This window comes from Carassius auratus, chromosome 50 (genome assembly GCF_003368295.1).
Source record: "Carassius auratus strain Wakin chromosome 50, ASM336829v1, whole genome shotgun sequence".
Lineage (NCBI taxonomy): Eukaryota > Metazoa > Chordata > Actinopteri > Cypriniformes > Cyprinidae > Carassius > Carassius auratus.
Genome location: NC_039292.1, coordinates 7,146,440 through 7,160,467, shown reverse-complemented (window position 1 = coordinate 7,160,467; position 14,028 = coordinate 7,146,440). Strand labels below are relative to the sequence as shown.

Here is a 14,028-nt window from a genome sequence, read left to right as displayed (position 1 = left end):
AAACGGTGACTTACCCAGCATTCCCTTCTCAGCGTGGGACAAACACATGTCTTTCTCTGCACTGGGTAGCACCAAGGCCACTACAAAGCACTCCACGCTGTCTGCCATTAGTGCCAGACCCAACACCACAAACAGGGTCCACTGGAACCTCCCATGTCCACAGTCCTCCATGATGTCCTCGTATTGTTCAGCAAGCTCTTCCTGATCTGACACGGCGTCCGCTGTGGTCCTCGCTTTCGCTCTCGCCGCCCTCCGGGCAGCCTTGACCTCATCGGGGTGGGGGATGCCCTGGTACTCCCCTTCATACATTTGATCTTCTTCATCGTGTCCCTCTGTGACGTCACTGGCAGCGTCTTCTTCCTGTGGAGGGTAGTCAGTCTGATAGCCATAGCCATCCTGTCCTCCCTGTCCATACGTCCCATAGCTGTCTCCATCTCCTTGGTGGTAAATGTTGTTGTGATAGGGGTCCGCCATGGCTTCAGAGATGTTCTAACCTAAACTGCACGTTGGAGCCTATATTGGCATAATCCGTAGCTGCCTTGGCTTGTGTCTATGTTCTTGTGATCTGCTTGAGTGTTTAAAGAAATCTTGAGAGGTCCTCAAGGCTCCAATCAAATGGGTCCCTTGAGTTTGACAGTTAGGATGATGGTTGGTCACTTCTAATCACCTTTGATTTTCAGAGCTCTCATTGGGCCACATGCTGAGCCTGCAAATGGAAATCAACACTGAATCAGTAACACGGAACCTTGGATAAATGCTTCAGCATCAAGCATATAAATTAAGGATACATTTGACTTCTGTACTCACTAATGACTCTGGTCTAAAAACTTAATGCTTTGTGAAGCCAAGGACATATATGAAAATATATAATCTGGGGTACGAAAAAATGCTTTGAGTAGCACCCAGGCTTTCTTATCGACCGTTTTGTAAATTGGTCCCAATTTCAAGATGAATAACACCTAGAGCTTGGTCCTATTACAGCTGCTGGTTTCACAACTGGTTTTACTGGTTCGACTCTTTGCCAAGATTTGATTAGATTTTATTTTAATGAAATAAATAATAAAAAAATAGTAATTTGAATCCACAATGAATGCTTGAATGCATTGGCAGTAAAAATAAATAAATAAAAATCCAAATGAAGGACTATATTGACTGGAAAAAAATAAATACATATCAATTACAGATGCTATAGATAGACAGACAGATAGATGGATGGATAAATAAATAAATAATGGAAAAATGGCTGATTTGTTGTGCTTTTAAGCATATTTTACTGAACTGTCCTGCTTATAATGTTACTAGACATTAAGTATCAACATTTGTACTTCTATCATTTGTTATTAGATATTTTATTTTCCAGCATCATTGGCTATATTCATGGCAATAAATACATAAATAAACAGTCATTAAATTAAACAGTGCATTAAAATAAGCAGGCATTATAAGTACAATAAATCAAACAGCCATTATTTAACAAAAGTAAAATCAGCCCTTTTTTCTTGTATGGCATGCTGTTTTAACGTTCCTTCCTTTTTTCACACTTTTAAATAGGCTTTGTAAAGCTGTAACCAAATGAGCTCACAAATGAAACCCAGACTTGTCACAACTCACAAGACACAGCGACAGCCTTAAGCCTTAAGGAAGGTTTTATGCAAGGATTTTTTTCCCAAGTCTTATTCCGACTAGGTCAAATATTCACATCACCATCAGACAGACACACTGTAAATTACATTACTGTAGAAGAGTAATCTAATCCACCATACATATGTTAATACTGTCCATCCTATCTATTATTACCTAGAAGGCCTGTGGACTCATTACAGGAGATGGTGCTAGCTGAGACATTCATTCATTTGGTATTTGGGTTATTAGTTTAGTTTAACAAGAACCCTAATTTAAATTTCTTTGGTTGGAGCGAGAGGGCACAAGTGGGATCATCCTTTGAATTGCTAATTTGAATAATCGTATAATGAATGGCGAGGTCACATGAGCCTGTTCCATATTAATTAGTGCTGATGAAGAAGACATGAAAACTGATTTGTCTAAATTAATTATATTTATGGGGTTTTTATAGCTTTAATTAGACAGAACAGGAAAAAGAGAGCGGGAAAGTACTGTGAAACATTGCCAGTAGGCACGTGTGCTAATCAAGGTGGTCTGCAATAACAGGAGAGAGCTAGCCATTACAATTTCCATTTGTGAGTCCAAAATCCTTCACTAACCATCCTGAGCTGTGATGTCAAAGGTAAAAATGAAATTGTATGTTTATAAGTGTGGTCACTAGCAAATTAAACTATTGTGCTAACTGTGTAAACTCAACAATTGATGACTTTTAAATGAGCTGTCACACATTATATCATTTAAAAATAAGTTATATATTGTTAAATTATTATTATTAGTTTTTGGTTTGGTTAGCCAACTAGCTTTACATACCACTAGTCAAATAAACTGCCAAGCATATGGCTAGCTGATTAGCAAGCCATCTAAGCATGCCGCTAGCCTATTAGGCTGCAAGTTAGCATGTCAATTAAACATTTTTGTTTTGTTAGCTGCAACTTTGCATGCCACTGTTCTATTAACATGCAAAGCATGCGACTAGCTGAGTAGCAAGCCATCTAAGCATGCAGCTAGCCTAGTAGACTGAAGTTAGCATGCTGCTTGCTGATAGCCTGTGAGATTAGTTATCAGTGCCACAAAAGGATAACTGAAAATGCTTTTTTGATGATCTATGAGGAGATATTGTGAAATATCATCTGTGTTTGAATAAGCATAACACACATCTTGGGAATCTTACAACAGCATCTGGACAATGTTAAGCAGCCAAATCTTGGTGTTTACCCCTGCACAACGACTCTAACATGCAGCAAGGCATTTTATTATTGCTGAATTCGTGCATTTTGCACCGCAAATCTGAAAGATTGCAACACATTAACACCTGCTAAGTTTAAGGAGAGATTCAATTCATCATGATGGGAGATACACAAACAAAGCTTTAAGAGAAAACCACATTCAATCTGTGTGGATATTCTTAAGGGTCATCAACAATACAGAGATATGATTTCCCTCAGGAATTGATCCAAACAAGGCCTATTAGAAACTGTTGTTGGGGCAAAATCAATCTGCAATTATTTGAGACCGCGCACTCCTCTCCAAATTCCCATGTCTTGTTAAAAATTACTTTCCATCTGTGCATTGTATGAGGGGGGCAATTCTGGCACAGCGCTGTACAAAACTGATAGAGCTCATTACATGGATTTTTATTCAAGATTGATTCACTTTGTTTTTTTCGTGTCCTTTGTGGATAACAATGAATTTGTTTATTGTCCAGAAGAGGACTCCACTGAGGTAAATGTGCAATTTGGCATTTTCTCAGCCCGCCGGCATCTGTGACAAAGAGGCTCATTCCCTGTTGACTAAGACAAGTGAACAGTTTCCAGATGGGCTTTTCTCAAAAAGAATCAGTTGCAGGTTCATCTGATACCTTTTCCATCAAGCCTGCAGGAGACATTTGGCTCTTTGCAAACTGATCCAAGAGAACATTTCTAGCTGTACTTTCTGAGCAATAGTTACTATGACAATAGCAATAGTTTCTATGACAATCAGGCGGACTTGAGAGTTAAGGCAATGACTGCTTTGTTATTCAGGCTAAATATAAATGTCTAAAAAAGCATACTTGAAGAAACTTGGAATCGATACTCGTTGGCATTGAATGAACACATTACTTTAAACCTACAGCGAGGTCACTGACATTAAGAATTTTGAAAGAATTTGTAAAATAACAAATATGTCTAAAGCCAAAGTCTGTAAATTCTTACATTGAATTTAAATAATAATAAATAAATAAAAATCAAATTTTGTGTTTAATTTCACAAACACAGTAAAACACCTTACAGGTATTTATTTAAAAAGGTAATAATTAAATCCATCCAATTAGAGTAAAAACTTTTTTTTTTACATTTAATTTAATAAAACATAAATAAAATAAAATAAAATGTATTGTATTGCATTTTATTTAATATGAGTGAACTATTCCTTTAAGTGTGAAGTGTGTCAATCGCTGCACTAGTATATTTTTTGAAGTTGCTGATTATTACAGAGAGTTTTACAAGAAAATACTATTTCAGTCTTTCTACTTAAAATGTCATGTTTATTTCAATGTGTTACTTGCTGTCTCTTTGTATTTTAGGTAAAAAGGTCAAGTGTGTGTTACAAGTGGCCCAAAAATAACTGTAAATATACTGACTACATATAGAAAGAATGCAGCAACTAACTCAAAAATAGCATTGCAGTCTGTGCCATCTCAGATGAATGATATGTGTATAGCAAAAGAGCTGATGTGTACATGGCTGGGCCTTGAGAAAGAACACACTGCAGTAAGAAGAGAGCCATGGTAAAAGACGCTTCAAGTGCACCGCACCCACGTCAAGCCAAATATACATCACATGCATCAAACCATAGACGCCTGGCCATGAATGACTCAGGCTAACACTCTGTTACATGGAGCCCATCATTCATTATCCGTGGGGATGACAAGATTCTAGTTAGTTAGTGGATTCAGCTGGTGATATTCACAGCTTGAGCACAGAGATGGCAAACTGTCCAGTGGGGAAGCAAGGAACTATAATTAGGTCTATGTTCAAATATTTGGAGTATGACAAATGACCTGTTAGTAAGAGGTTGGATGAAGGTCTCCCAACAGGAGAAGTATCAGAGAGGTTTGTGGTTTGGGATTATGATGTGTTGTGGGTAATAACGTGGATGACAATGGTCATTTGTCAACTTTTGGCTTTAAAAAAAAAAGTGTAAAAAGTTAAGTTGTTCAACACTGTTGTCATATGTGTAGTTCAATGTGATGAATTGTGACATGCTATGACCATATTAAACATTTTGCTGATTCCTTAATAATTATTATGCATGCTTTTATTTTAATTGAGGAATATTAACAGTAATTTAATTGGAATGAGCAATTAAATGAACTTGTGAACAACAAAATATGATCCAAACATGAAAAATGCAAAAGTTGCTCCTGTCTATCTTCTTTAGCAATGAACGGCATGTTCTTGACGTTATGCGAGAAATGCCATTTACAGAATATTCCAAGATGGCAGAATAAAGCAAAAAGGCACCAAAAACAAAAAGTTGGAAAGGAAGATCAGAACAAACAAACAAAATAATATGGAGGCTGCTGTGAAAGAGTTGATGTGATATCTTTCCCTCTCATCATATTTTATAGCTCATTATGGCAGACGTGGCACAGAAATGACTCTTTGTATCACACTCTTCCCCAAAATGGAAGAATGGTTAGGTGTGTGTGTGTGTGTGTGTGCAGTTATTATGAGACGGGAGCTAAATCTAAAGCCTGTAACATCTCAGTATTCATCTGATCATTACATGTTTACTATCCTTCCCATCTAAAATAACAATAATGTTCACACACCAATTTCATATCTTTATATTACACCCTCCATGCACTGTGTCCCACAATCTCCTATGTATAGTGTTAGGTTTCTGTACAATGTCTAAAAAAGTCTGTTACATTGTTTTTTTTAACAAACCAAGCATAACATTCTGAGAGGTATCTCACAAACAGACATATTGAGAAATCACACTCAAACTGGCCTCTATTAAACATCAAACAGCCAATGAGAATCTCTCTGTATTTTACATATCACATTGCATTTTAGACAATATTTCCAGATTCCTTTCGTCTGTTAATGTTCATTCAAACAACGCCACAGCAGAACCGCTACAAAGCTGCAACACACTGACGTCTATCAATTCCTGAATCTATCAGTGTTTTTGAATCTCTTGAATGAAAGATCCAATCACTCATAAAGCAGAAACCCGATTCACTTGATGATTCAGTCAGTGAATGAATCAGTGAATCACTCAAAAAGACAATCACTTGTTGAGACCTTAATTGGCTCAGCAACAATCAAACTGCTCATAATCAAATATACAGAAGGTCTTCCTGAGTCTAACTGGGTCAATCATATTTGCAGATAATTTGAAATCTGTCCTGATAATATTCACGCTTGCCCCTCATTCAGATCAATTAGTAAGTGTCTTGTTCTCATGGGATCTCTGAGACATATTGGCACGGACTGGGATTTCTTTGTCTTGTGTTACACTGTTTCTTTGGAACTGCAGAGCTGCATGGCTTCCCTATACATTATGCCTGTATCTTGTCTATGAGCCGTGGATTCTTTTGGTATTGGATCTTTTCTAACCCTGTGCACGCTACACTGTGGAAAAAATAATGTTGTATTCCCACAGACGAGCAGAAAAACTTGACAAACACACACTGACAATGAAACCACGGTCAAAATCCCATGTGGTTGACACTAATGTCACATCTTTCAAAGCCATCGCTCTCATGACAGTGACATCTTCATTATCAGAAATGCTATTTCTAACCCAGTGAAAGATGATCTAATTTAGCCCTCTCTTGTAAGTGTTGATTGACTTAAACTTGTGAGTTAAGCTAAGAGAAGTGTTAACTCATCATGATCTGATAATTGTGTTGCCCCGGGCATCTGCCTAAAAAGTTGAATATAAAATATGAATCACAGCTCCAGGAAAACTGATTTAGACAAATGAATTAATAACAATTTATTAAAATGTATATATTATCTATAAAACTACCAAATATATTTAACATGTTTAAAATGGAATGTAATTATTTTCAGTTACGTAAAATCATTTAAATGTCTTAAATTATGTAAACATTTAAATTTAATGAAATACTGTAATTTATTTGAAGAAAGTGCATATGTTTAAACGATAAGAAACACGATTACTTAAACAATCTAAAATTCACACATTTAAATGATCTAAACGGCAAATATCTAAGTTTTACAAAATAAAAAATAAAAAATCTAAATAAAGTATTTAAATGGATTCCTAAATGCACATTTAAACTATATAAAATTTAAATATTAAAGTTTAAAAATAAAATAATTATTTAAATATGTCAATTGAAACATTTAAATTATTTAAGATACACCTAGAAATTACATAAAATAATAATAAAAAATATATTATTGAAATCCTATTATTTAAATAATCTAAAATACACTTTTAATATTTAAAATATTTGTATATGTGACTTAAAATGTTGTTTTAATTTCTTTATTATATGTATTAAAAACAGCAAGATACTGAATTAAAATTACTTTGGATGTTAGAATATCTTTTGAGTTGAGATTTGTGATGGAATCATTCTTGTTATTGTGAACCACATCAGCTGATTTATTGAAAACAGCTGACTCAAGACAACAGTGCAACACAAAGTGCAAATGAGATTTAGATTGGATGTGTAGATTTTTAGTGACAATAACTTTAATTTACTTAAGAAATATAGTGCTTGAGTTGTCCTGCTTATATGATGCTTTATGTTGCTTTTTGGAACTTGAAAGCTCTTGATTTCATTCACTGAAAGAAAAAAAAAAAGATCAATACAGAAGAAAGTCAAATTTGGAAAGACATGACGGTGAGTAAATAATAAAGGCATTTTTCATTTTGGTGGAACTAACTTTAAAAGTTGAAGAATCGGTCAGTGTCTATAGTGGCTAAGGCCCTCGAAACAAGACCTGACATTCTACAAATCAGTAAATGATCTTCATTATCACTGACCTGACCTATCTCTGAGATGTTTGTGTGTGTGTGCGGGGCGGAGGGCGGGATAACAGACAGAATCAGTTTGTGAGATCAGTTGTCGTCATGACAGATGAGAGCTGCAATTTAATCCTGCTTAATACTGTGGAAATTTTATTCTGTCCACTGGCCACGGATGGCTTTGGATTACTCTCTCCCTCTCTGATCCAGAGTGCACAGATGACATGAGAAAAGGATTTATCTGTTCCGTATCTCTCATTGCACTTTATTTTCGTAGATAGCAGCTAGCATCTCTCATCAGCGATAAAGTCTGGAGGAGGAAATGAAAGCCTGCCTCTGCGAAACAAAGCCAGTCCTGTTTGGTTTGTTTAACAGACTGGTTTTATGAACTGCTCACATAGACAATGAGGTCAACAGAGAGCCAAATGAAACCTATTTGCTTTCCTAATGCAAGTCTTGATCTTATGGTAAACAACTCATTGGTTGTTACCGAAAGTCATTTGTCATATACATCCCTAACTTTGGTGGCAAGCTGCATATAGAGCACAGTGCATGCTGATGTATGTTTCTACACAACCCCACCCAAGCACTTTCCTCTCCAGCTCTCCCTTGATGAAACAGCCAGCTGGGTGTTATATAACCGCTGCTTTCTGAGTTCACGGATGCACCTATTTTGCTGCTCCCGTGTGCAGTTTCTCTCCCTTTAATCATGTGCGGTAATGAACACAAATGCATGCAAAACAATGAGGTTCATGAAGAAAAATATTTACATAAGGTTAAACAACACTCTATGTAACATGCATATAAAACAGTCAATCTGACATTATAATTGCAGGTGGAGGTTCATTTTAATATTCAGTAATTAATCACAGTAAAGACCCCGGTCATTTTAGAAATCTGGAGAACCAAATTAAGACTTGCTTCTCAGGTATGCCACTTTTTAATATACTGTGCTCACTTCATCTAGGCCTAAGTCCCAATTTGTATGTATGTGTGTGTGTGTGTGTGTGAGCGTGTGCATGTAGAGTGCATGTGCATGTAGAGGTCAAAGATCATCACCCATGGTCGTCTAAATGTAAGATAACCATAAACGGTTAAAAATAGCATTGAAATATTGAAAGATCTATCCTGGGCGTCATGCATCAAAGGGTTAAATCTAATACCTTCCAATGAAAGCAATGAAATGAGCTACACGCACGTGCATTTTCAAATCTACAGGATCTTCCATTTTTAATCTTGTGGTAGCCACATATTCGATAACACGGTTTTAATGCTATCACGCGCACACACAGACAGATCGGGAGGGATAAATACAATCTGAGAGGTCCATTAAACTGAAGAGGAGACGCGTGTCTCACCAACGTCTATTTCTGAGCTCGCAGGTGCACATATTACTATTAAAAATTCGACACGAGTTATTGATTGATTCCCATGCTTTGCAATCCAGCAGCGCACACATAAAACATGCTTTGTGAAGGGTTATCAAGATCTCCAATAGCTGACGAGACTCCATTTGTAGCATAGCATGTGTTAACTGAAACGACTTGTGTCGGTGATGTGATTTAGTGCCGATAAGCAGGTGTTAGTTCACCCACTGTATCGTGAATAGCATCCTAGTGCTAATGCCAAACAGAGGTCTGTATTAGCGAGTCCCATTAGGAACACATTGAGTTTTATTGATTTCCTTGACATGACAGGGGTCACAAATGTCCTCATATCCATTAACCAAGTTTGCTAAAACAGAGGCTATATCCATGCAGCCTCAGTGATGTCAGCAGAAAAAGGAAAGCCATCTCATGAAGATCAAGTTTTGATTAATAAATGATGGTGATTTGATTCCATACTGACTTACAGCAGATATCTGAAAATCGACACACACTGCCCAATCAAATGCTTAATATAAAACAAGGTGGCTCAACCTCTTCAAATGGATTCGCGTAGTTAAAACCACCAGTGCACATCAAATATCTTTGTCCGGATGCATAATTATTCAATTAGAAAGCAGCACAAATGGAGTAAATCACAGAGGCTCAGGATGAAAAGCCGTCGTGTCGATCTATTAGAGAGAACCCTGCTGTGAGCGGAGCTCTAGTAAAATATTAAAGAGTCTGCAGACATTTCATGCACTTGCTAAATTCAGCAACACTTTCCTCTACGGCTGACTATTAATACGTATATATGTTTTATTTATTTCTAATTCAGTTTGTTATTTAAAGAAAGCTCCTTACTGACATGAAAACTGAGAATTTTGATGCTTAGCGAGACGTATTAGTGCTTCGTGACTATGACACCTGTCATGTTCTTCACAGATAAACAGATAAAGAAAATGTTAATCATCATGGTTTCAGGAAGCTGCATGGTTAAGAGTGGGAGAAAAAGAGAGCTCTTTTTGCCGTACATTAAAGCGTGAGTTTCAGGGACGTTCTGCTCCAGCATTTTTTTCTGCTCTCTCTTGAGATTCACTGCCCGGAAAAAAAGCTTCTCTCGCAAACATAAAACACAAGCCAAACTGTAGGACTGCAGAACTGGCATTACATTAAAGCTAGGTTGAAAAAACAGAGCTCTTTTGCACAAGCTCACGTTCACTTTTGTCATTGTAGTTTAGTTACAGATGACTAAATGCATGAGCAGTCGATAAAGACAGGTTAAAAGTTTGGGCAGACAGTACAAACCGGAATAAACTGTATGTAGAGTTTCTTGTTAACATATTTTTTGGATAACAAGATCTCAAAATTAAATGCTATTAGATTTTACACCTTTGCTTTAGCTATAGCAATATTTGAATTACCATAGAAAAAGAAGGTGGATTGAAATATACACAGAATTACACAGAAACTGCTAGTCAATTTCACAATCAGTTACAAAGACATGGCAGGTAGAACATTGTATTAAATGTGAAATTTAGAATTTTGAAACGTGTGCATATACATATATACTGATAACATTTAATATGTTAACATATCATATTAACATTATTATATTAATACATCAGTATTTGCAGAATTCACCCATCTATAATAACTTTTCTAACATACATCTAAGAATCTAAGGGAATCTGTGAGATTGGATGTGTATAATGCAGTTAGCATGGAATTTATTCAAATTACAGCTAAATGTTTTTGATTTTTATTTACAATGGGAACACAAGGTAAGGTTTGATTTGACCAATTGACCCATCATTAAACCTTGTCTCAAATATTACTTCTCTAACGTATGTCTATGTCTATGGAGGAAATCTGTGCATTTGGATATAGCTATACATGCATTTTTGTTCCTTTTATTAAAAATACAGTAAAATGTTGTTACTTTACGTAAACAACAGTAACTAATGGGGGCAGAGCTTAGCACAGATTAAATTCCATGGAATTAATTCAAACATTGTTTAAAATGAATTCAGACTCCTCACACATAAAAAAAAAAAACAGGCCAAAATATTAATTTACAAGGTTTTTGCTTTTTAAATATGACAGACATTCCAGCTGAGCAGATTCCATGTGGGCCTGGATGTATCCATTTATCCTTGTGGGAACTGTGTGCTATTTTGAAAAGTCTTGAGTATCTGCCAGCTCTACGTTGGAGCTTTAGACTCATATCTGACTGTGGAACATTTAACATTTTAGTGCAAAAATTGGTCTGAATTTGATGTTGTGTTTGAGCTTTGTTTCTGCTAACTCAAAGCAGTCTTCAAGATTTGTTTTCGCCCTGCATTCCCTTGCCGCGAGGTGCCTCTAACAAGTAATATTTCTAAAACATGTTTTCTACCTTTGATCACCAGGAATACACAGAGGAGCAGTGTGAAAGCCACAGAAGACTTTCATCAGAAGCTAATGAGCCAGCAGAATCTGGGATACGGAGTTAGAAACGCTTTTTCTACGTTTGCTTGACAGGTTAAGTCGCCAGTGTGAATACGTTCACCTGCAGTTGAACGTAGAATACAGAAGAGTAGCATTTACTACACAACTAGCTTCATCACGAGCGATTAATGAACAGTTTTTGTATCTGAGAAAGGCTATAATGGCTCTTCTGGTGCCTGCGAGACATTTAGAGGATATAAATAATGCATATGTTTTCATCCATTGCAGGGAGATCCCCCAGCCTTTGGTACACAGCTAGCACGCACACATTTTTTTTTATGTACACACTATAAACACACAACTTGCATTCAACCACACATTTCTGAACACACATGCATGAACCGAAAGTGATAAATATACATTTTTATAGTTTAATTAATTCACAATCTTGCATCATTTTCATAAACTTGGTGCTTTTCGTGTCAGAAAGAGTAGGCCAGTGAGTATCTACCTAAATAGTAAATGATCAAAAGCAAGTTTCATAATGGTTCCAGCGAAACGCCCCTCTGCGATTGATGAGCGTTCTACTTTCCGAAAGTGGTGACGATCGTGCACTTTATCTTATTAGATTATTGCATCACTTAGGCACTGCAGGAGAAATATATTTACACTGTGTATTGATTATGTAACTGCTTCCAAAATCTACTAAGCAGCAACCAGACGCTCATTGATTCATTCTATGAATGGAAGCATCATCTAAACGCCTCAATGTCTTCAGTTACAGTTTATTTTAAAGAAAAACTCCTTTTAGCTGAGCTTTCTGGGCACTGAAAACCTCTGTGAGCTTCAAACATGATTCTTCCCTTTAATATTTCATTAGGTTTTAATCTGCAGAGAGCCTCACTGTGCATTGCCACCCTTTAGTATGGACTTTCAAGGCAAAATATTCCATGTAATACACTATATCACCTTATCTACATACACAAGTCATAAACTTTCTTACCGTCAAATTATGCTGACTATGCAACAAAATAGTCCTTTGAGTTTTAAAAATAGAACAATTTACAATCCCCCGAAAAGCTGCGTGTCCGGTAATGACGACCTGTGGTCAAACGTGAGAGAGCGGCATCATCCAGAGAGCCAGCGGAGATGCTGAACAGGAAGATTAGGATGCGAGCGCTCCCTCTCGCACTCTCCGTCCCTCCTCCCGACCCGTTCGTCAGAGGAGGAGCTCCCTGAACACGCCCAAGCGACTCACAATGCCAGCATCCATCCCTACCTCTGCTCCTCGCTCACTCCCACATGTGCCAAAGCTGGCGGGGAGCAGCTAATGTTTGTGACAGAGAGAGAGAGATGGAAGGAGAGATACTGTAGAGAAAACAAGAATGCACATCAGGGAGGAGGAATTGGGCTTGGCAGATGGATAGTTGCTGATGAAAGGGGGGAGGGGTCTCCACTTTATAAATGACTGATGGGTTTGGTTAAGTGGACTGGGATGACTATTCTATCTATCTATCTATCTATCTATCTATCTATCTATCTATCTATCTATCTATCTATCTATCTATCTATCTATCTATCTATCTATCTATCTATCTATCTATCTATCTATCTATCTAATCAGTCGATCCTTCATTTAGCTCATAAAAGAAACATGCATCACTATTCTTACCGGCTGTAGTGCTCTCACCTGGGAAGGTGTGTGTGTGTGTGTGTGCCAAAGTGCTTCAGGGTTTGCCATATGGAAGTGCTGCATAGTCTGTACTTAAGAAGAATGAATTGCATCGAGCCTGATGCGAAACCCTCCAACAACTCAGATGTGGATAAAGCAGATGGCGCAAACGCTGTTGTTGGCTCACCTACCCAAGGCTTTTTGCTTGACCTGACTTGCACCAGATGTGTCTATTAACATATTTAAACCGTTCGAGTCATTTGTGTTGACAGACATATGTGACTTTTTAACCACATTCTGATTTGACATGCTTTTCTAGAGTTCCCACAAACTGTGTTCTTTTGAATCATTATGTCTTTGAGAGAAGTCTTTTATAACTCACAGAGGCTGCATTTATTTGATCAAAAAGTGAAACAGTAAAACAGTATCGTGAAATGATATAGCAATTTAAAATAACCGCTGTCTATCGCAATGCATTTTTTAAAAAAAAATGTGATGAAATTTTAGAAGCTGAATTTTTGTGTATCACGTCTTCCACAAAACAATATTATGCAGCAAAAACAGTTTTCAAATAGGAAATGATTTCTGAAGGATCATGTGACACTGAAGACTGGAGTAATGGCTGCTGATGTAGCTTGCCATAACAGGAATTAACCGCTTCTCATGAAAGTGCGTATAAATAGTACGTCAAAAGAAAAGGAAAACTAGTGGTGTTGATAGTCAAAATTGGACTTTGGGTAGGTTTAGGGTTGTGGGGTAAATGCGTATCATATGTACGCAAAATCTGCATATCATATGCGTGCCAAAACAATTCCTATCATATGCATGAGAAAAAAGCGTATTATATGCAAGCCAAAGACATGCATATCATATGCACGCCAAAGTGCATTTTATTTGTATCAATACCACGAGTTTTCGTTTTTATTTGCCATACTTTTTATACGC

The 14,028-nt window shown here is 36.9% G+C and overlaps 1 protein-coding gene across 2 annotated transcripts in view; it reads right to left on the bottom strand.

The window, feature by feature from the left end:
• LOC113066823 (synaptic vesicle glycoprotein 2B-like) overlaps nt 1–14,028 on the bottom strand; it is a 29,501-nt gene that overhangs the window by 9,763 nt on the left and 5,710 nt on the right. Inside the window, exons 1-2 of one of the 2 annotated variants that reach the window (XM_026238869.1) lie at nt 12,415–12,758; nt 15–706 (exon numbers count right to left, since the gene is read on the bottom strand). In XM_026238869.1, the coding sequence (XP_026094654.1) occupies nt 15–474 (460 nt within the window). In that variant the 5' untranslated portion in view covers nt 475–706; nt 12,415–12,758. Of the gene's footprint in view, nt 1–14; nt 707–12,414; nt 12,759–14,028 lie in introns of those variants that run through there. The other variant, XM_026238870.1, reaches the window with a different exon arrangement.